At 41.6% G+C, this 23844-nt stretch overlaps 1 protein-coding gene across 2 annotated transcripts; it reads right to left on the reverse strand.

Annotated features, from left to right (window-relative positions):
* Window positions 1-655: 655 nt before the first annotated feature.
* On the reverse strand, window positions 656-20064 carry crip2 (cysteine-rich protein 2). 2 transcript variants are annotated; one of them, XM_020713744.3, is made up of 8 exons: window positions 19897-20064; window positions 8683-8777; window positions 3942-3999; window positions 3519-3650; window positions 2893-2961; window positions 2713-2807; window positions 1861-1918; window positions 656-1704 (listed from the first exon to the last, which is right to left on the reverse strand). In XM_020713744.3, the coding sequence occupies exons 1-8, from the start codon at window positions 19937-19939 to the stop codon at window positions 1637-1639; spliced, it is 618 nt and encodes a 205-aa protein (XP_020569403.1). In that variant the 5' UTR covers window positions 19940-20064; the 3' UTR covers window positions 656-1636. The 2 variants fall into 2 exon arrangements, with proteins under 2 accessions (XP_020569403.1, XP_004082204.1); XM_004082156.4 differs by having other exon boundaries at window positions 2893-2964; window positions 19897-20062.
* Between the last annotated feature and the right edge of the window lie 3780 nt (window positions 20065-23844).

A 23844-nucleotide genomic window follows, 5' to 3' on the forward strand; every position in this document is an offset into this window, starting at 1 on the left:
GTGTGAACACAATTTTCTGGAAACAAACTTATCAAGTTTTTATTCAAACCCTTTGAATCTCATTTTTAAAAGACCCACTCTAATGAAAATTTTGTTTTTTTGTTCACTTTTCTGATGATGGAGGATATCAAGAAAATAAGCTTAAATTAACTTTTTTCAAACTGCTCCTGATTCACAACAATTTGAATAAAGAGCAGGTTGAAAAAAAAAAAAAGAGCTTTTTTGTGATGTAGAAAACACGCTGGGCCGGCCACAAGCTCCCTGCTCAGTTTCATTCCAACGCATCGACTCGCAGACCAATACATCCACAAACGTCTTGGCTTTTCCTCGTCCTGTACGGCTGATATCGGCTGAAACTATGTTCTGGAAAATGACAGGTTTGGACATTTTGGCTAAAAATGGCAAAATCATAAATAAAAGACCACTGGAAATGTTTTTCACAATAGATGAAAAGAAAATCTGAGTTGAAGATTTTCTAACATTATCGAATGTAAATGAGCTTGTTCAAAAAAGTTTATTTAATCACAATTACAAAGTTGTTTTAAGGATGTGAACTACTATAGGTGAGTGTGTTTTTATCTTGCTTGAACCTCTAAAATCTTGAATAGCAGACACCAAAATGAAAAAGCACAAACTCTGGACAAACGAGACAAACTGGCACCACATGAAGTGTTTGTTTATTGCAGTGGACGAAGACGAGGATTTCAGAATCCATCTTCCTGCAGTCACACCGATCTCAGAAACGTTTACTCACAAAATGAAAACAGACGAAGCGGCGGGGCCGGAGTGCAGCGGTTCAAGTCTACAAACAACAAGCCCTGCCGAGTCTAAAACTAACAAGAAATCGCTCCAACAAAACAACCAAAATGCACATTCTTACAGAATGACTTGTCTTCAGTTCTACAAGCTTAACTACGCTAGCTGCTAGTAGCAAAAAATATATATATAATACTTCAAATAGCATCTCTTGGGAAAAAACCAGCAGGATTACTTGTATGAAATTATCAATAATAAAAAAGGATTTTTTTTTTAGTTTTTAGAACTGAAACTGGCTTTTTTTAAACTTTCCTTTAGGACCTGTAAAGGGTATCAGATGATGTAAATTTAATAAATACATTTTTATTCCTGAAACTGTCTGCCTCTAAAACCAAATTTCATATTGGATCAAATATCTCCATGGTTCTTAAATGTTATACAAAACATGGCATGATGTGATGAAAATAACAGCAGAAATGCAACACGAGATAAGAATTCCTACAACAGATGCTTGAGTTCTGACGGACAGGCATGGTGCACACGCGAGCATGCAGCAGGTGCAGTTGAATGCGTCCACCTGCACGGCTCTGAATCATTTACAGCCTCTCACAAATGTTTGTCGTGACGTTCAGAGAGTCTGCACAGCTTTGTTGTGTTTTGTGAAAACCTAAAATGCTAAAGGTGGCACATGTTTCAGGCAGTGTTTATCACGTTCCTCGCGCTGCTAACTCAGCTCCAGGGCAAAGTGAGGGAGAATATCCGTCTCAGGAGTGGAAAGGTGGAGACGACGGTGGGGGGACAACAAAAAAAGCTACAGTTATTACTGCGGATTAGGGCGTTGTGTCGAGAAGAAGGGGGTGAGGCTGGGAGAGGCAAAGGTTCAGGGCTGGGTCACGGCACTGGGCTCCTTGTCATAGATGTAGCTGCCCACACCACCGGTGTTGACGCCTGGAAAAACCACAGGGACAGCAGCGGGAGTCAGGGACAGGCGGAGGATTAAAACAGGTCCGACATTCAGCAGACGGACAGACACTTCCTGCCTGCCTGCTGCGAACAAAGCCACGCTGAAACACTTGTGGGTGGACGGCACCCCCTAGCGGTTACCTTTGGGCCCGAAGAGAACGGCGTAGCAGGGCTTGTGGCAGTAGGGCTGGCCATCGTGCTGCAAGAAGAGAAAACAAAAGCTGAGGCTGGAAAACAACGCAAGACATGATCTGCAGTCAAACAGCTGCATCAAGCCAGCGAGAAGAAAAAAAAAGGTTTAGTGAGCAGAAAACAAAAGCCGGCGAGCCCCCCTCCACTGCTGCATCTGGTCACTTTCTGATGTGCAGTGACATATTTCAACTAGAGGTGGCGCTGTACACAGCAACGCTGATCTCCCATCCAAGAATTCAAGGGGCTTTGTCCTTTTACTAGTGAGAAAAATGTGTCTGTTTCTAGGCCAGCCATTTCCAGAGCATATTTAAACTAAATATGATTACACATAAAAGATTTTAGTAAAGAACTGTTTGAATATAAATACAATATAAACAAATATGTTGATCCATGAGTTCCATCTCTAGTCCTCACTGCACTTTTGATTGAAGCTTCTGAATCAAAACTACAAGCTTTTCCAAACTGCATCTGCTCCTAAATCACAACTATTTGAATTAGCAAATACTAAGAATTGCCAATGTAAGCATAATTTTGTTTATATACTTTGGAAAAATGCCATGCCAGCCGGTTAAGCTCAACAAAAATACCAGCAGAGTGGTTCTTCAAAATGCGGCTCTAGTGAAATGTCCGCCTAAGTTCCTATCGCAATGATTTGCTCTAAGTTTTAAAGATCTGTTGCTGGCGACAGCAAGGTTACACACAATTAACGCCGTTCCAATGAATTCAGAACCCATTGGAATGACGTAAATGGTCGCAGAGTTAAAGAGCGTCAACACCTGGGGGGGCGTGGTCTGATCTCACCTCTGCGTGGCTGCCTGCAGCCAGAGTCTTGCTGCACCTCTCGCAGCGCAGACACGGTCGATGCCAGTCTTTTCCCAGCGATGTCACCTTCTCGGCTGTCAGAACAGACGTGCGCACGTCAACACCCGCCTCTCACGCTCGCGCTCACGCCCACGCCCCGACCGGAGAGGAAAAACTTACCAAAGTACACCTTCTTGTGGCACCTGGGACACAGGTTAGCCTCTCCGGAGAAAGTGGTGATGCTGCCCGCTGCTGCAATACGACACACATGTTACACACATTTTACATACACACACACACACAACAACAGCTGCACCGCTGCAGATGGAGGACTGAGTGGTTTTCTGCGCGAGTATGAAATTAATGTGGAAAGAAAACGAGGCCAAACATCTGTCAGTTATTTACACATTTCAAAGAAAACTTGTTGCATAGTTTTAACACTTCTCTCATTCCCGTCTTAAAGGACCTTTTCATGGAGTTTACTGCTGAGAGCAGCTGGTAAAAAAGCAAAAAGAAATTCAATTTAGTCCATCTGCAACTAACTGATTTTTTACACGTGTGGCTACAGCAGAAAATCTGAATGTCAAACACAACACTTCTAATCCAAATATTTGCATGCAAAATATACACATTTTTTGCCAAGTTGCAGACTGTTGTTGACCGATTCCCTATCAGAGAAAGAGTTTCAGCTGCTTCCACTCTGAAGACCAAATATTCAAGCTTTAACAAAACACATTAAAATAAATTTTGCAAAAGAAAAATAAAAAACCCTAGAATTTTCTTGATTTCGTAGTTTAGTTTCCAACCTTTTGGAGCCACCTTTGGGGCACAGACGCGCTTGTCCTCCACTTTTGCAGCTGAATCCACTGCAGTGGGGGCCGCATTGTTGTTAGCTGGAGCGTCGTATACATACGAACCGGCTCCACCAATGTTCACACCTGAAAGATCGAAAAAAAACAGAAATAAATAAAAAGTATTGTAAAAATTGATATCCTTTTACTTGTCTTTTTTTGTTTAAAAAATCCTTTCTGCGTTTCTATTTGAAAACTTGTTTGCTTTAAGTTCTTTGATAAAATGTCCTTTAGGTCGAGATTTATTTTATTTATTTATTTTTATAAATTAAAAATAAAAACTTTGAAAGTGAAAGTCTCAGTTTATCTTTAATATTTGAAAGAAAACTGACTTTTGATCAGGAAGGATGCAGAAACTTTAAACCACATGCAGTTCACCTTTTGGCCCAAAGAGGGCAGCGTAACATGGCTTGTGGCAGTAGGGCCGTCCATCGTGCTGCAGGAAAATCAACACAAAAAGCATCAAAAAAGGGACACACAGGTTACACAGAGATGCAGATGTTTCCCATTAGATTTAGCAACGAGTTGTGGAAGTTTTTAGAGTTCCTTCACTAATTTGTATTTAATTTTCATAATATTAAATGACTTGGATTGAGTTTAGAGGTTTGGAGCTCAGTCTCTGCTGCTGAGGACAATATTTTGTGACCCTGATGCATGCTGGGAACGATTGTGAGAGCGTGTGACCATCCCAGAATCAGGGCTGGCAGCCAAGTTACCCGCCGCTCCAGAAAGTTCTCCTGAAAGGTCCGGGCCAGAGGGGGGAAAAAAAAACTATCAAACTTGACCCACAATCCTTAGCGCCTCGGCCACTCGAGCCTCTTTTTGTTCCTTTAAAAATGCATTAACTGTGACGGGATCAGCTGCTGTTTGAGCAGCCAGACGCTCCTTTCACACTTCCTGTTATGGGATCCATGAAGGTTTTTCCACTGATGACTTTCTCAGATCACAGCTTCATCTCAGTTCCACGGCATCAAGGCTGAGATCACCTCACAACATCCCACTCTTTTCCCAGAAGCCTCCCACACCTTCATCTCCGTTTCCCCTAAAGTCTTCAACCAGCACAGGCGGTTCTGCCGGATCAGTTCATGTGGAAATGGATCCGCTTCAATGCTAAACTTTTAATTACCCCCCCCCCCCCTTTTAGGATCAGATTTTCCAAACTAGCAATTTCACAAAGTTTACAATTTTAGGGGCAGAACCAGAATCAGCCTCTTGACTCCGCCTCTTCTCAATAAAAAACAGCTCACTGCATATATATATATATATATATATATATATATATATATATATATATATATATATATATATATATATATATATATATAACCTCCTCCTTTGCACATTTTGGGCAAAACAAGGAAAGAGTATAAAAGAAAAGTTGAAGACACGGGTGCTGCATGCCCTTCACTCACCCCCCTCTGCCCCGCCCACCCGTGCTGCATGTGACCAATTTATGAAAAAACCCTTTTCTGCTGGTTTATCTCCATAGCAACCAACTTCATTTTGGGTCGCCTGGGGGTGACAAATAAATCTAGGTCATTTTTAGAAGACTAGGCGACAGTAAACTTTTGGACCTTCCTTGGCAACCAAGGAAGTTTTTCCACAGTAGCTTCCCAAAGACGCTCGAGGAGTTAGACGGCAACAAATCCAAATCAGCAGGAAGCAGTTCAAGTTCTAGAAGGTACTAAAGGTGAGTTTTTTGGTTTCAAGATGGCGGTCTCTTTTCGAGGGCAAAGGTCAACTCAACTTCAGTTGTGGTTGTAGATTTGTTTGAAATGTTGGCCTTGAACAAAAGTCCCCCCCCCCCCCCCCCCCCCACGTGTAAAAAAATAAATAAAATCAACACTTTTCACACAAATGGCCACAGAGCCGTAAGTCGGGTGGCCATCCCAAAATAATTTGAAAACTTCCTTTAGATATGATTCATGTTTTTTGGTTCCATTAAGGCAGTGGTCCCACACCACCGGGCCGCCGGGAAATTTTGACACGGGGACGCACAGAAAGAAAAAAATAATTTCCATTTTATTGTTTTTATCGAAAGAAACGTTTTATTTTGAAAAGTGACCGGATTCTCTCTGTTACATCCGTAACACTTAACGCACGTCAAAGTCGCGACATCAAACATCACGTGATACACACCTTGCGTTGCACCTCAGCCCCCCCCACCACCACCACCACCGGTCCGCGGTAAACGTGCCTTGCGCTGTTCCGGTCCGCGGTGACAAAAATGTTGGGGACCACTGCATTAGGGGATTTTGAAAGATTTTTTTTGGAGCCCCTTAAGAGATTTTGGCCCCATTCATGTTTTTGACTGCTTCTCCCGCCTGTGATGTCATCATTCATTCTTTTTTTTTCACAACTTACATTTCTTTTAAATGGGTAGTGTGCAAATTTTGGATGTCTGAAAATGAAATATTTGCTCTTACTGGACACAAAAGATTTAATTTAACCAAGAGAACAGGAGAGATCCTTTCAAAGTAAAAGCACCAAAGTGGTTAACATCTGTTGGCTAAAAAAGAGGGATTTTTCAATTACACTAGAGAAGTCATTTGTGCCACTTCTGTAGGGTTTAACAGGAAAAAAGTGAGACAATAATTTAGGGAAAATGGAACATTTTTGTGCATGGATCAAACTGTGTAGAAAACACACAAAAATGTGTGGGAATAAATGTAATTCTAATAAACCGTTTTCTATAAATGTTTATATTGTGATTTTTTTATACTGGTTAAACAATCAGGTGCATTTTGTGAAATCGTGAAAGCGAGAGAATGTTTGAGTGTAAATGCCATTATTTGATCAGCCTGTGTAACCTTGTGTTCCCTTTAAAAGGAGTGCATGTGTGCACATGCACGCCAGCGCCTCGACTCCTGAAGCACTTTAGTTCGTGACGCATGAGCTGTTACGTAACGCACGACATGTCCTGTTGTGGCTTAAGTCAATTCTCCTAATAGGATCACTTTTTGATGTGATAAATCCATCACAAACAGATGCAAACAATAAATAAAAATAAAAAAAACAAAGTGAAAACTGTTAGCCTCCTTTGTTAGCAACACAAATCGAAAGGGATGATCAGGAGTTATGGACGGGAGTTCATCGTCGTTGGCGAGGATCTTTGATGTCATGCGAGGGAGCGGCGATAAATTCAGACTCTCTTCCTCCTTTACCTCCCAAAACGTCTTCAAGTTGACTGAACAGAAGCAGGATACTCCGCAAACAGCTCAGATCATTTTATTCACTTCTACCTATGAAACAGCTTCAGCTCGTTTCCATGACGATAGTCAAGTGCAGCGCTTTGTTTCCGACTGACATGGCGCTGAAGCCCGAGGCCGGGTTTGGATGGAGTCCACACAGAGATGTGTGTGTGTGTGTGTGTGTGTGTGTGTGTGGGGGGGGGGGGGGGCAGAGAGGCTGTGTGACTGCATTACTGTAATCATGCAGAGATTAATCAGCGGACCAGCATCCTTTGGGCTCTGCAAGGCTGAGATCGTATCCTCTGACCAGAATAAGAGGACAGATTTCAGCATCTATAGAGATGTGGGGGGCTGTGGCCATGACAGGCAGAATCGCAGAGTGAGCAGTGCACAGTCAGGGCTGTGAGGCACGGCGCTGCTGCTCACGCTGCAGAGCTGCCGGGGTTAAAAACGTCTGCGAGGGCGCAAGATACCCAACAGATGCGACCGGGCGCACAAAGGAAGGCGGGAAAAACAGGATGTGCATCCTGCACTGAAGCCGTTTTGATGTGAAACAAAAAACTGTTGAGGAGAAAGAATTTCACTGGAAGCTAGCGAGCATTCATGGAATCAGCTGCGACACTCTGAGGGCGGCATTTCACAATAAAAGTCAACAAACCTTTGAGCTTGTGTTGCTTTTTAAGAGCAAACAAAAGCTCTGAAACTGACAGAAAGACAAAGAAATGAGCAGAATTATTAAAATTTTAGCATTTAAGCATCTAATAAATGCAATACCATAAAAAACAAAACTTTATTTAAAAAAAAAAGGTCAAATCATAAAAAAGTGCTGTATTTCGCTCTGAACTTAATTAAATCTATACTATGAAATACATAACAAATATTTTCAAAATATATAAATATGAGTTCTTGCCTTTGGATCTATGTTTAAACCATAATTATTTTTCAGTGTGCAATAAAAAAACAGAAACAAAATTATTTTAATGTCATTTGATGCATTTTATGGCAGAAAACTGCTTTGCTGTTCAATTTGTTGTAAGAAAAATGTTTGTTTTTTCGCCCTCTTTTTCTAAAGATTTTGATTAAATGAAAGAGTGAAGGGGAACCGGCTTATGACCATGAAAATTCAGGTAACAAAAAGATGTTTTCAACTTATTTGCAGTTCCCTTGTGGGGCTGGTAGGACCACCTCGATTGATTTGAGTTTGGTTTGATTTGATTTGATTGGTTTATTTAAGGCCACAATTGTAGACGATACAACAATGAAATTACATAGATATAATAAAACAAATTTCATAAAATTGCAGAAAAATTTACCAAAAGGCAAAAATAAATCCTAAATAGAGATTTTTGCAGTGATGCATCAAATACACACTTAGGTCCCGTTAGACTCATTAGATATGAGTGGGAAGAGGTGAACTTATATCATCCCAGCCCTACTGAAGTGATACATTTCACATGTCAAATCAGAGCTTGTGATTGGTGGAAGTTCAAGCTGGTTTAACTTTCAACGCGCACTCAATAGCCGCCCACTGTTGTAGAAACCTGATGCGTGAATGCAAGAGTTTTGAAGACATTTATGCAGGTTTGTACAGACGTTTTATTGAAAGTGGTCGCTTGATCGTGCGCTGCCCAGGGCAGCTCACGAAACAGCTTACGAAGCATTTTCGTAGAAAAAATGTGCATGGACATTTTTACTCTACGGGCTGTCCGAGTGCTCTATGACCTGGATATTTCTTGCAGGCCACCTGCAGGTCAGCCCATTTTGCCCTGCAGAAAGCCCCTGTCCATCTGTTAAGGGCAGTTGTGACTAAAGCATTCATCTAGTTTTTGCCCATTTTAAGCTTAACTACAGAAACCATAACTTTAAATGGAATATTTCCTTTGAGATGAATAGAAAAGGCCGTCGTTTCTCCTTCAGGTCTTACTGACCTCAGCGTGGCCTCCGGCGTTCAGGAGCTTGTTGCAGCGGTCGCATTTCAGACACAGTTTGTGCCAGTCCTTCCCCAGCGATGACACCTTTTCAGCTGCACACAAGACACAAAGAATGACACAAATGAATACAAACACACACACACACACACAGCAGCATTTACATCGTTCTCGCATCAGGGCGGGGCGTTCCCCCCCCCCAGGGATGACTGAGCTTCACTGTCCCAGACCTCCCCTCCGTGGACGTCCTGCCATCATGCCAGCTGGGTGATTGTTTTCTCTGAGGGGCGGGGCCAATGGGAATGCCTGTGTGGCCCACATGTGGTAACGTCAGCAGCAGTCGCCTGGCCCAGCTGGAATTAGGGGGGGGGGGGGGGGCATCTAACCTAGATCCTTTGTGCACTAAACACCCCTCCCCCAGTTTACAGTACTCCCATCATTCTGTTGACCAATTCAACCTTAGACCGCCCCCTCTTTTTACAAGGGACCGCCCCCTCCAGACAGCCCGATGATGCCCTTTCCAATAATAAATTACAGCACAATGGGCCCTGAGGAGTCGTGGGGGCAGCAGAGGAAACACCTTCCCTTAACAAGGAAAGGCCAAAATAGCCGGATACTACCGCCGCTTTCCTACATGTCGAAAAAAAACACAAACATTTAAAAAATTAATGTAGGAAAACAGGAGAGGACGCCAAATAATGCTCTAAATCTAATGGATGGAGTCTTCACAACGGACTGCTGTTGAGGTTTCTAACAAACATCCTTTGTTTTTGACTTTTATTGACTGAAACTAAGCAAATCCAAAAAAAGCTCAAATTACATTTTCTTATGGAGCAAAGACTGATTTTCCCAAATAAAGTTAGCAGTTCAAATTCCACATCAATCTTTATCAATCTTTGTATGAACGGCGCCTCCTCCGTGACCTTTCTGACTCTCTCTTCATATTTTTTTTACAAATGTGATTAAAATTAGTGTCTTTCCAATGAGGTTAAATGGGATTTGATCCGATTTGAATGACAATAATTATGAGAATCGAGGGCTTTTGTTTGGTTGGGGGGGGGGAGAAAAATGCTTCCTGCTGAGCTCTCCGTTTGATCTCTGGTTCACCGCCTGATCTTTACATCGATTACAGCGGCGGGAAAACAAGAGAAAGCCCTGGAGATCAGATGATAAGGACAAAGCGATCTGAGGATTTACTGGGGGGGGGGGGGGGGGGGGGGGGGGGGTTACAAGAAAACATCTTTAGAAAAACATCTGAAATAAGCGGTGGAGAAAGTAGTATTTTCCCAAAAGCTTCTGTTAAAAACACAACTTTTAAGAGTTTGCAGCAATTTTCACAGCCTACTAACTAAAAACCTGTAAATGTTTTTTGCATAAAAAATGTTTTTATTTAGAATAAAAGCACAGATCCTAAAGAACATCCAGTGTTTTCGTGATTTTCAATCAGGGCGCTCTTCTGTTCTGAGTGTGATTTATTCCCTCCTAAATCTGAGGATCCTCTTGACCCCCTGGCGCCTTTACAATCTCCAAGGCAGACCGCATAAACGGAGCAACAGCGCATGTCGAGTTAGCGTCACTGACTGATTCATGGGCGCCAACACACCTCCAGACCGTTATACAGCCAGGACATGAATGGAAAACCCACGTCAGCAGCCCACCGATCAAAGAACAGGCGTCCATTGAAATAAAGTGCTGTGGGAGATTATTGTACACTTCACATCCACTGAAAGGAAACACGGTGTTCTCCGTCTCCACACGGGGAGCTGCATCAGCAACTCAAAACAATAAGAAAGGAGTGAACAGCCCCAGATCTCAGAATAGTAAACGTGGGCAGAAACGATGTAAACGAGAGGCCACCGCATCCTCCCTGACCTGGTTACATGACAGACGCCCATCTAAACAAACACGATTTGTTTCGCAGGAAGGTTTCAGCGCAAAATCACATTTACTTTGTCAACATCAGTGAGTCAAATCCTGTTAGTCCATCTGTCTGCTCTACCATACCGCATTTATTTTATATGAATCTAATTTCACCAAATCCACTATGAAAATAAATGCATGATGAGATGTAATGTGAAGCAGATGCTTGTGTGCACCCATTGACTGTATTTCAGAACTGGACAGAGTGGCTCCTCCCCTCCACGTTCCAAACAGGAAGTACCCACTGGCTCCAACAAGTCAAAATCCCATAGACTTTTATAGAGTGATGTACAGCTTTTACTCAGTCATTCTATTTGTCAATATAACCATTCTTGCACTGCTCCTTTTTTTTTTACATGTTCTGTAAAATCATGTTTCATGATATATTGATTCTGAAGTGCAAGAAGTTTAAAACTGGCCAATCAGACGCCTCAATAAAAGCATGTGGTCTCACGTTGAATGTTTGAAAAGTGGGAAATGTGTGTGTGTGAGTGTGAACTTCCAACACACTCACTCTTGATGGGTAAGAGGGGTTGCCAGAGAAAAGCCGACTCTGAAAAATCACTGCCTACTGACATCATCTGCCTCCGATATGGCAGTGTTAGTATTGCCAAAAAAAAAAAAAGGCGACTGAATGGGCTTCATTTTGTTGGAGCCAGAAGAAAGCCATTAGGTAATGTCGGAATTAGCTCAACATTCTGACGGACTGACTGTAGAAAAATATCTGGGTGTCATCTGCAAAGAAATGTTTCATTGCATTTACATTTGTAAAAAACAAAACATCAGTATCTGGGTCTTAAATGTAAAAATAAATGTGCAGACTGCAAAAAAAGCAAGAAACAAAAGAAAACACATGCATAGATTTGATTTATATGTAGTTATATTTAGTTTTGCAATGCTAAATGTCAATTTTTTTCCATTTTTGTGACTTTTTTCTGCCGTTTTTTATATTTATGGACTGTCAGAGAGCAGAGCTCATCCCACCCACTGCCCACCCCCCTTTGTCAAACGCATTATATTTCCACTCGCTGCACGGCGATCGAATTATTGAGCTATATGACAGCAAGCAAGCATGAGATTTCAAAGCCTCTGCTGTTTTTTTTTCTCGCAGTTCTGCACATACGTTCATGTTCAAAGTCCATTTATCCGTGAATGACAAGTTTCAGTCCACCTGCAGCTCCACTCCAACTATTTAGTCAACAATCAAGCTAGGAAGATAAAAGTTTTTGAGAGAAATGGACCCTCACTTTTCTTTTTAATATCAAAGGTTATTGTATGATCTGTCTAAAACTCAGTTTGTTTGTTTCCTTGAAGCCTCAGAAACTTCAATCTTAAATGTATTAATTCATCCTACAGTTTAAGACATTTCACTACAATTTTCCTTAAAAGTGTGACATTTATCAAACAAACAGAAAACATCGTCAAAACTTTATTGATCTCATAGATAGAAAAGAAACAACATGATATTTCTTTATAAGCTGTCTTTATCTTGGTTACCGTGCCCATTTTTATGCTAAACATCTGCCTCAGTGACTCAGACCATACCTCCGATTCAATCTGAGAGAACGATGAGCCCAGATCAGGGCGTTACAGATGAAGTTAAGCAGCTTACAGCATCGCAGGTATCATACGGTTATGGGGATGACCTCTGTTTGGCCGGCTCCCCCCTGCTTGGAGTTGAGTTTCCTGCATTTGTGTTCCGTTAGCAAGCTTTTCATAGAAATGGTAGCTTCAGGGAACCAAAAGATACTTAATTTCTTTAAGAACAGAACTTTAGCACAGTGATATAACTCAAAATGTGCCATAAATAGAGATAATAAACCCTTTTTTCATGGTTTTTCTATACCCAAATCAATGCAACTAAAAGTATTTAAGTCAATGGTTGAAACCACAAATGTTCAGGGTAGGGCTGCACGATATGAGCAAAACTTGCGATGTGCGATATTAGTGATCAATATTGCGATAACGATATAATTTGCGGTATATAAACAAATAGCAAAACAACCAAAAACATAATTACCATCTCATTGCAACAGTTTAAAAAAATGATACTCCAAATGACCCTTGTTGACGTAGGAGGCAAACATCTAACATAAAAGGGCTCATCTGATTGGTCAACATCGGAAAAGGTCCATCCAATTGGTCAAATGCATAAATGGATTTATTTGATTTGTTAAATGCTTCAAGCTGCCATAGGATTGTATTAGCACATTTAAGGTAACCATTTATTGCGATTTTTGCTGACTTTTGCGATATGGATATTGCACTGCTTGATATTGTGATAACGATAAATTTGCGGTATATTGTGCAGGCCTAGTTCAGGGATATAAAAAAAACACTATTTGTATCTAAACAGCTAGATTCTTATTTTTCTGACAGCAACAGCATCCATAGACCCTAAAATTTAAAAGTGTGCTCATCTTTGCGGACCGTTACCGAAAGCATCTTGAATTTTACACTCCGAAGGTGACTCACTGAGGGCACAAATTGAAAAAAGAATGACAAAAACCTAGTTCTACAGCCGCAGCAGTTCATGCAGTTATTTCAGAATAAAATCAAACCCTGTTTACATTCATTGTACTTTCTGCTAATTTACGAAGTCCATGTAGGGACAGAGTCAGTCCCAAAACAAGGGATCATAAATATACAAAATAAAGATGTCTGTTGAATTAAGAATCTAAAAGGTGACACGTTTACTCCTTTGAACCATTCTCCACAGCTCTATTCCAGCTACTATCCTATAGCATTTGCGATGTAACAGATGTCATGGTGAATATCACGGCTGGCTAATTCCTGCTCTGTTGCACCTTCTGGTAACCTGGTCCCATCTGTTCACCCTTTCTGTAAAATCCATCCCAAACACACACAGACCCATTTCCTTCTCTTCCATCAGTAACAGATGAGGGAGTCGCAGCAGTCGGCATGTCCCACCAAAACACACACCTGACATGCAGACAAACCGAAACCGTGGCAGGTCTGTTCGTTTAGGAATAATGCTCGTCTCGTGAGAAACAAAAGGGGGAAAAAAAACAAGCATTTCCTCTTTTGCATCCTCTCACTATTCTACTCTCCAGAGCGCAAACACCCTCAAGACTCGTGACCTCAAAGTTAACTTAAAGACAATGGTCTTTCATCCCAGAAGAATTCCGCCTCACCCCAGGAAACCACTTTGACGGGGTTTCAAACTGGGTTTATACTTCTGAGGAGGAATTTTGAAAATCAGGAGAACAAACAACAGAGACTTCAACCGACCCAAAGATTTCTTTAGTTAAATCACTTATGGTGCCTCTGCGCGTTAATAATTAAGGCTGTGTCCAAATTCCCACACTAATCCCCAACTACTGAAATACTATATAGTGAGGGACTATATAGTGCTCTGGATTTTGAGTTAAGCAATTTGGACACCATGCTCCCTACTTTTTTGGGGTTTTGTTTTTTTAAACGGCGTTTTTGACGTCATCGTTTTCACAAAGTGAAAATCTAATTGATACGAGCGTTTTGCAACTACCATTTATAAAAGTACTGAAGATGAAAACCTTGATGGTTTATTAAAAACATACATTTTAATACAATTTCTTCACCAAAATTGTTCAAACGCAGCACATTGTGGTCTATATTTGCCAATCTAGTGAGCATTGATGCACACTGGAAATTACTAGGGCACTCGATTTTGGAATTGTAGATTCAGACAGCACTACAAAATGACAAATGCACTAAATAGTGCATAGGGAAGGAATTCGTTCGTAGCCCATGTGATGGCATTGGAGGCACCATCATCTTCGTTTGTTTAGTCACTTTTTGTGGACTAGCGTTAACATCGGAGGTGTCGCTGGTAACAGCAAAAACGCACACACCCATTGAACTACAGTAACTTTTTGACCTTTCACCCAAATAACGTAATTCCAACGGAGAGAAGCGGCTGCAAAGGCGATACGAAAAAAGCCCCCCTTCTCTGCTGATTCTAGTTGATCGCGTTAGCGTTCAGACAGTTACAGAAGGTCAAAGAGTGGATGTTGCCAGTGACATTTCTGGCGTAAAAGGGTTAAACCCTAAAACTAAAACCTGATTTTACTTCCGTCTTTTAGTGTCTCTGCCTTACTATGACAGACAGCCTCCTATTAGGGCTTTATTGGTAATACTTCACAGAAATATATAGAGCTTTTTTGTTTTCCTTTTTTTGCCACCACAAAGTACTCTTAAACTTCCAGATTAGGGTCCTGGATTTGTCTCCAAGTCTCCTTGGTTGCTCTGCGTTCTCCTTCGTTCACACTTTGCTGGCTCTAAAATACATTTTGAGTTCTGCTCTTTTCCGGTGGAAGTTAACGTCTTCTCCTCGGGTTTTGGGTATCCTCAAGCTTCAGACGTGACGTCAACGGTCTTTGCTATCATTCCATTTGCCATGTTAAAGGTCAATATTAACCGATACTCGTGTGTCATCACGCACGATTCCGTACAGACTATAAACAGTGATTGTGCTGTCGAGCCGCAGCCAACAGCATATCTGATCCAGACTCTCCCTGCAACTGATGCAACCGCTTTGCAAACTCGTGGAGGTCATCCGTCACCTCCGCCAGAGCGAGGTTTCCTCCCCGTGCTTTTGTCCCTCCCTCCGAGAATAAAGGGGCTGACCTTGTGAATCCTGCCGGCTGACGTAAATAGACCGCAGTTAACTCGCATCCTGTCTGCGATGAGCCGCAGGCCAATCAGCCCCTCCGCAGTCCGCCTGTAGTCTCGTTGCCCTCTCCGAGCCCCTGGGGCTGCTCGCTACACGCCACGTTTCTCCTTAAAGCAGGGAAGACGCCACGTTTTAGCTGTGGGGGCCTCAGAGTTCCCAACTTTAGATTACAATAAGCTAAAAAATGAACAGCATCACTACAGTTCTGCCTTTAGATCTAATTGCTTGGCTGTGATTTGATAATGAGAACCTGCTGGGAAAACATCACATGACCGAGCTATAAAGCACAGCAATAAATAGGACTACTTTAATTGAGATCATCTGAATCCTGTAACTTGGTTCGCAGAACGAAACCCGCGGTATTAAAGAAAAATCAGACATTGGTGAAAGCAGCAGCATCGCACAACGGTTTTTATTCCCCGTCAGAAACACAAACGGTCATTCTAGAATGTCATTTCAGCAGGATCCATGCAGCATTGGTGTTTCTGACAAACAAAGCGCTCTATCATCTGAATCAAATCCAACAGGTGTATGTCGCAGTTTTATGAATTACATTTTTAATCATAAATGTGAAAAAACTTTTATGTTTTTTATGTTCCTAAATGATCCTCTGCTCAGTTGCATGTTTTCTGCTCATGTGATGTGCAGAATAATTCAGAGTTTATGCTGGGAGACGAAGAAAAACACTGATGCACCTTTTTGCAAATCAAACTTTAAACTCCGCTGGAGAGATCCAGGTTCTCTGTTCTCCTTAAGACGACTGGACTGCAGATCAAGCAAAAAATTGAGATTTAAATAAGGTCAAATATTTGGCAGAGCAGCAAAACCAGGTATGTAAATAGAGATAGAAGGCTGTTTATAACTCGATTTGACACCATTTTTAACATTCACCATCAAAATCGACAGCATCCACCCCTCAGCAGCCAACAGGCTTTAAGAAGAAAATGGCAATTTTGATGTTTTTAAACATGTTCTTGTGGCATTTTTCTGATGATGGAGGACATAAGTTAAGAAAACAACGTTTGAAGTCGCATTTCTGGGTTTTTCTGCATTCAAATCATTTTGAATCAGGAGCAGCCGGAAAAAAAAAAGCTGGAAAAAAGCGCATCCGTGAACTTTAGATCTGTCTGGATCCACGTACGTCTTTGTTTTCCTCGTCGATTCTAAACTGTACGGCTGGATCGTTCCAATATTGCTCGCCCTTTTTGTTAACCGGTAATGTTAGCTTGGCCGTGTGAAGGGCTTCAAACTAGCTACAGAGTGTGTAAACAGAGAGCTCTCAGCAACGGGAAGATGGCGGTGAGGCGGGGTTACTCCACGTCAACAGCCACCCACAACCCAGAGGCAAATTTCTAATGAACTCCAGCCGCTCTGCAGAAACTACAACATAACATGGGTTGATTTGATTTTAGGCTAAAATGCCGTAATCAGAATTAAAAGTACTGGGAACGCTTTTACAACACACCAAATGATGATCAGTGATGATCATCAATGATCATCAATGATGATCAATGCAAATTCTATTCAATTCATGATTCAAATTACCAGTAATATTCATTTTTCCAAAATTCCATATGAAACTAAATGTGTTTGATGATGAAAACACTTCCAAATCTAGTTTTACAGCAAATCTAAAAGCTAAAAACTTAAAAAAACAACAATACAATTCTCCAGTGTGCATGAAGGTCAGAGGTCCCACATAAAAAACGGCAGAATGCGAACCGACAATAAAACAAAATCTACATTTGCATGAATAAAAGCAACCCAGTTCTTTTTTTTCTGTGTTGTGTAACAGCTCCCAACGCTGCAGGCTCACCTGTGTGAGGAGGGGGAGAGTGTGGGGGGGGGGGGGGGGGGGGGGCTGTCAGCACCTAGCTTAATGTCATCTCCATTAAGGAATCGCATTTGTGCCTCGAAAAAAGAAAGAAAGAAAAAAGGCCGTCTTTGATTGGCACACAGGAGCTGTGGGGTTATGCAATGCCACTGAGCAGGAGAGAACAACTCAAGAAATGAGGTTACATAACGGAAAAGGCACATTCACACAGCCCACTGGGCAGCCAGGCGGGGGGAAAAAAGGGTTCTCTGGCTTTGAGGGAAACAGAAGAGGCAGGGAACGAGAGCATTGTGTGAACGTTATGGCGAGAAGGAAGCGGCGTGTGGGAAACGCAGCGCTGGCTCATGCGGTCAGGCTGAAGGGGACCGAGGTGCTCCGTCTGCAGGGACAGAAAGAACCCTGTGTGAATCGAGACGCCGCTGCTCATTATCATGCGTTAAGCACTTCTGGTTTAAAGAAAAGAGTCCCATCGCACCCAGTTTCCCTCGTTAGGAGGGGAATTCAGAGCCCGGAGCATCACGAAGCGGATGAAAGGAGAACGCCAACGAGGAACGGTTTATTATTCACTAAGCCGCACAAAAGATGCATCAGTCCTGATTGCTGAGTACAAAAGTTTGGCAACGTTTTCGGAGCCATGTTGTCCTCTGGGCCTGCTCATATGTTAGCCAGTGACCCCCCCTCCCTCCGTGCGCTAAAAAGCATAGCCGGCACCACAACTGCCCCGAGGACCCGACTAACCGCAACCAGCTGAAAAGTCCTGCATTCTTTGAATACCAACACAAGAGAGGCCTTTCCCTGTCATGATGATGTTTATTGAGGGTTCTGAAAATAAATCTGCTGGACGCCGCAGCGTCACAAAAGCGGAGGGGAACATTTGCCGTTCGGTGGCGACGGCAGCGCTGTGACACAGATGTTCAATAAACCCAGGAGTTTCCACATCAGCTGTGGCTCGCCGCTGCCGCCACCGCCACCTTCTGAAGGTACATTTGGTGTGAATCCAAAGGAGCCCGAGCCTCAGCTGCAGGGTGGGCTGATCATCTACGGAGCAAACACCAAACCACCACTGTAAAAGGAAAATAAGACAGGAAGTGGAGCGTTTTGCCTTTCATAAACACATGAGCGAGGGTGGATCAGAGTCGTTTTTTGGGCTTAACTTCACCCCCCACCCCCACGCATTTATTTGCCAACTTTCACCTCAGCGCTGGATTTCTCACTTATCTGAGGACCAAGAGGGAACTTAGTGGAGCTCATAGCCACATGTGACAACCATTAGACATCCCGCTGATGCTGCTGGGCTGAACTGTACTCCCTCTTTGAACCTCCACGCCTCACAGCCTCCCTCCGAATGAAACTTTGATTTCACCTCCTCCTCCTCCTCCTCCTCCTCTCACATGCCGGTTCCCAGACGCTGCTCTTCCTCCTCATCCGTCACAGTTTCTCCACCCAGAAAGACACACCCCAGCCTAAAATAACTCCACCAATAAAAAAAAAACCAACAACACGACATCACCGCTGAGCTGTGAGTCACCGGCAACAGCACATTAATACTGGCTCAAATCGGTATTAGAGGGAAAATAAATCTTATTTGTGCAAACGCTTTTCCATGCCACTGACTCTGGAAGCGCTGGATGAGCAGCAGATGTAACGCGCCCGTTACGTAACAGGACTTCCATCCTCTTGTGATTTTTCTCCCCACGTTAGTGTCAAATGTGAAATATGGAAAAGATGAAAAACAAGGAGTTGTTTTTTTCCTTTTTTTCCCCCCTATTATGAGGAAAACATTGATAATAAGCTTACAAACGCTTTAATCTTCAGAAGGTTTTCCACTGAGATAAATGGGACAGGATGTGTTTAAAGATGAAAATGACTGTTTATGTTCAATCGCCTGTAATCCTCCGCATATCTCGCATCCACCAACGTCCCCCACAGAAGCTGGAGGATCTTTGCTGCAGCTTCTTTCTCCCGGATCTGTTCTGGACTTTTATTTTTGCGTTTGTTTACAGGGATGCAAAGGCTGAGCGGTTTACAGGTTTTTGTTTTTTTCTCGTGCCGCTGACACAGCAATGCTGCTGCACTTTGAGTGGGCAATCTCAGCATATGGCAGTTCTGCACTCTTGGCGAGCCTCTCCATCAGCTCCTCTCCAAAGCCGACTGCCAGGCTGGATGTTTACCAAACACAACAAATTAAAGGCGGCGCGGAAATCTGTGCCAAAATAAAAAAAAACCTGAAGTCTTCTGAGTGCAACACACAAAGTTTTATGCCACCAAAAGGGAAAATTCAAAGCCGTGTTTGCTTTTGTTGACTTTTTGTTTGTTTGCCTTTGCCTCTTCAGTTTTTGGGGTATTTCTCCAGTTTTCTGTTTAATAATTTGCAGCTTAATGCTTTAAAAAGGGTTAAAATCAAAGAAAATTTCCATTTTTTTAAAGATTCGATCAGGTTTTTAAGGAAAAGTTTCCTCCAACATTAAGATCTGAATCATATCTGGCTTTACAGGACAAATATTCCAATATAAGTGCCCTATTATAATTATTAATTGATCAAAATGCACAGAAGAAGCCATGTTTGTCTCATAAACTCACAAAATATATACAAAACAAATGCTACTATTTAAACAGCTTGTGAATATGAATTATTTCACGTGAATTTGATTTAAAATGCCTACAGAAACCTTATATATTAAAATTATTTATCAAATGAAGCTTTTAGCAGAAAAGCGGGATCCAAATCACCAGCTAAAAAACTAGTTTTTCAACCTCCAACATTAAAAAAACGTGTTTCACTCACCGAAATACACCGTTTTCTCACACTTGGGGCATTTTGAAGCCATACTGGACCGATGCGAGTTGGATCTGGGGGTTGTTTTAGCTTTTTTAAGGGGTTTTATTGGCTTTATCGTTTCGTGCTGTAGCTCAACAGCAAGTGTCCCGCCGCTCGATGAAGCTCCAGCATCATTTCAGCCGACGAGACGTCATTTACATAGCTCCGCCCCATGTCCTCACGACCCCTTCAAGGCCAGCGGAAATCTCGCTACTCCATTGAAAGGGCCGAGAAATCCCGTATTTTTCCCCCGAATATTTTCTTTTGTTGTTTAGACAACAAAAGCAACTAACTTTCGAGAATTGATGTGTAAGGACTGCACCCAAGAAATGGATAACGTAAAAAATTCCATAAACAGTGAGTCTTCATTCAGATTTTCCAGAAAGCCATGAGTCTTTTCAAGTGTATATTTCAAGTTTTGTGTAGAGTTTTCAGTTTGTTTGGGGTTTTTTTCATCAGAAAACATTAAAGGCTATTTTAATTCAAAATAAAAATAAAAAAAATATTGCAGACATCTAGCAACATTAAATAATTTCTCACATTTTTCATGTCTTATCAAAATAGGAGAAAATCCAGTTGATGTACTGGAAAAACAAAGTGTTAAAAATTGGGAATGTAAGTTGAGTCCTTACCACAACAATATTTGTTTTCTCTTGATTTTTTTTTTCCGAGCAAAACCTGAAAGCATCCTTTTTCATGCAGGCCAGCCTTGGTGGGTGATTTTAAGCCAAGGCCAGGCGGGAAATCTTTTGGCCAAGCAGTGTACCAGGATGGGGTGCACACCCACTTCCCTTTTTCCGTCTTCCACGAGGGGAGTAGGCAGTGTTTGGTTGAACAACAATGCTCCCTTTCAGAGTGACTGTCAGGAATTTAGAAGGCAAGGGAAGAAGCTGAAATGTGGCTCTGGTGGATCGACTTTCCCCTTAGAAGGCTTGTTGGCTTCAAGACAAATTAGGCCTACTGAGACAGACAGGCAGAGCTGGAAAGTAGGCCCCAAATTGTGCACAGTGAAGCATCACGTGAAGCTTTAACTGAAAAAGTGATCAGTTCACATATTTTTTTCTTCTTTCCTCTCATGACAGGATAGAATAATCTATTTTACACGTTGGTCCTGTCCCGTCTGCCCGGTGACGAAAACCAGATCCTGGTCCAGGAACAGCAACCCTGAAATTTCCCACATCTGTGTAACAGCTGATTAGCACCCGTCAGCATGTGTGTGACTTAACCTTCCTTATCTCTGGGTTCACTGTTTTAAAAAGGAGTCAGTCTAACGGTCAACAGGAGGCTCGGGGAGACTTTTGGCATGAAAACGTACAAATTTGACAGTGAGATTAGACAAAAATGTGTGCTCACTGGAGGACACCGGCTCATTATAGTTTGGTTTAATTGCAGCTTCAGGTCCTCAATCCTATCTGCTGAGAAAAGGCCAGATGTCTGTTACGTTGACTGCCAATGAAAACCAAACATGAAATCTAGGGTAACATTTCTATATAGCTTTATTAGCCATAAAAAGGGAAATTTCAGATTTTTGGGGGAATAAAAATTGAATTATTAAGAGAATCGATGCCCTTGATAGGCTTGTGTTTTGAAAAGTCTGACTTGATGCTTTCAAGGAGTGGGTCATGCTAGGAAGATGGAAAATTGGAGAAGACAGATCCAGGCCATGGAGCTTGTCTTTGAACGTCGTTCTGATCTGGTGCTTGCAGAGCACGTCTGCTTCTCTGGAGCACATCAATCTCTTCCCTAACAGACAGGAAAAAAAGTTTAGAAAAGGAAGGCTGTGGAGGTTTTATAGTTTGTCTGCAATCACAATCTTCTGCATTTTTTTCAGAAATCCAACTAGCAGAGACATTTTGACCTTTCAAAGCAGGAGAAACACCTGTTTGGTCTTGGAGATAAAGTTGGATCAATTCGGATGCATGCACACTCAGCCCTTCATGCTCCTTGCCTCCAAGTATTGATTGACAGGTGTGATTGGACATCAGTACGATATGGCCGGTTTGATGAGGGAAGGCAGAGTATGGTTTTGTGGACTTTAGCACTAAATGTGCTCAAACAGAGTCCACCTAATCCATAATAGGAATTAAATGACTTCTGATGACATGCAAGTTTGTGCAGAGCAACTCAGGAGCCACAACAGAAACAAAACGGCCGACCGCATTGTGCAAAACAGACAGTAGACGTAAATAAGACACACATGTTTAGCACCATAGGCCTAAAAAGCGTGCACAATGACAATAGTGGCGCTTAACACTGAGAATAAAGGTTGACATGCAAATAAATGCTTCAATGTCTTGAAAATGTGTCTAAACCATTTATTTATTAATAGCTCAAGATAAGCTCAGCCATCCTTTTTTTGGTTTTAGCAGATCCTATCTGATATTTTTCACTTAGTTATTACCTAAATCTCATGACCAAAATGTCAGTGTGGGAATTTACATCAAACAATAAACCAAAACGTATTTTGTCTCGTCTCTGTCATCAGTAGGTGTTTGTCCCATCTCCTGCTTTGCTCGACTTGCTTTACTTGGACAAAACACCTTAATGCTCATCCGAACCAAAGAACAGATTGGTGAGCGCACACTTCAGAACTTGATTGCATCTGATTTATAAACACGATTAAAAGCAAGACACATGCAATCGTGTTAGTCTACCTCCACTAGAACTGAGTCCATCTGCCAATACAGACAGAAAAAAAGTGTTGTGTGAAGGTGTGAAGTGTGAAAAATAAATCACAACCTTTTTCAAGAGAAATATATATATTAAAAAAAGGATTTCAAAAGAAAACATTTCAGTTTCTCATTGAAGTCTTTCGGGATTCTAACTCTGCAGTGTTTGGGCAAACGCGCTCTGCAGCCTGAACACAGTCCATCACAGGACGAACAAGAAACATTACCGGGTGATTGATATTGGTTTTGTTAACTCGTCTCTTCGCAATGTGACCTATATTTCATTTAGCTAAGGGGGGGGTTAAGGACAAGGTTTAATGTGGATTTGAGGTTTTTGGGTAGCAGGCATTGACTGTATAAGAGAACTGGACTGAGAGACTCCTTGCCGCTGGCGTTCTGAATAGGAAGCCAAAATCCATAAATTTCTATTGAAAATTAAGCAGCTATTATTCAGTCATTGTATTTTCAGTCACTATTCTTCCTACGCTACATTTGTTAACATGTTGTTGCTAATCGAATTTTTTTCATGACACATTTTTTTTGCCACATTCTTTTTATTGAATTTTCAAAGCCATAAAATTCATACATAATTTACAATTTTAAATTTCACTCGAGTCAGCCATTACAAAAATTGCAACTTTATCAACAGTTTTTAGGTAACCCCCCTCCCCATCCCAAGAACAAGAGTGCCTCTCCTTAGACATTGACAAAATGAAGAATATAAACTTAACACACTTAAAATTAAGAGAAGAAAAAAATAAAATAAAAATTAAAAAACAGAGGTCTGTTGTACCATCCAAAATTAACAATCAACATTCTATTCCAGAGGATCCATATTCTTTACAAAGTGTATGAAAGGTTTCCATATATTTTCAAATTCTTCTACTTGTCTTTCAAAATATATGTAATTCTTTCTAAAGGGACCCTGTTGGAACCATTGGGTTATGCTTGGACTGTAAGTTTTTTTCCAGCGTTTGGCAATACACATTTTAGCATGAATCAAGCTGAGATTTATAAACACCCTCTCACCTTTGTTGTAGTTATGCATTTCTGGAAATATACTTAATAAGAAAAACTTTGGATCCAGTGGGATCTGTTTTAAAGTAATTTTCTCTATTGTGACTTTCACGTCTTCAAAAATGTTTGTATACATTTGCATTCCCAAGTACAGTGGAAGTGTGCATTACCACACATTTGGAGCAAACATCTGGTATATTTCTGTTATACATATTTAAATCAGCTGGTG

Source organism: Oryzias latipes, chromosome 22, assembly GCF_053564925.1.
Source record: "Oryzias latipes strain Hd-rR chromosome 22, Olatipes_Hd-rR_3.1".
Classification (NCBI taxonomy): Eukaryota; Metazoa; Chordata; class Actinopteri; order Beloniformes; family Adrianichthyidae; genus Oryzias; species Oryzias latipes.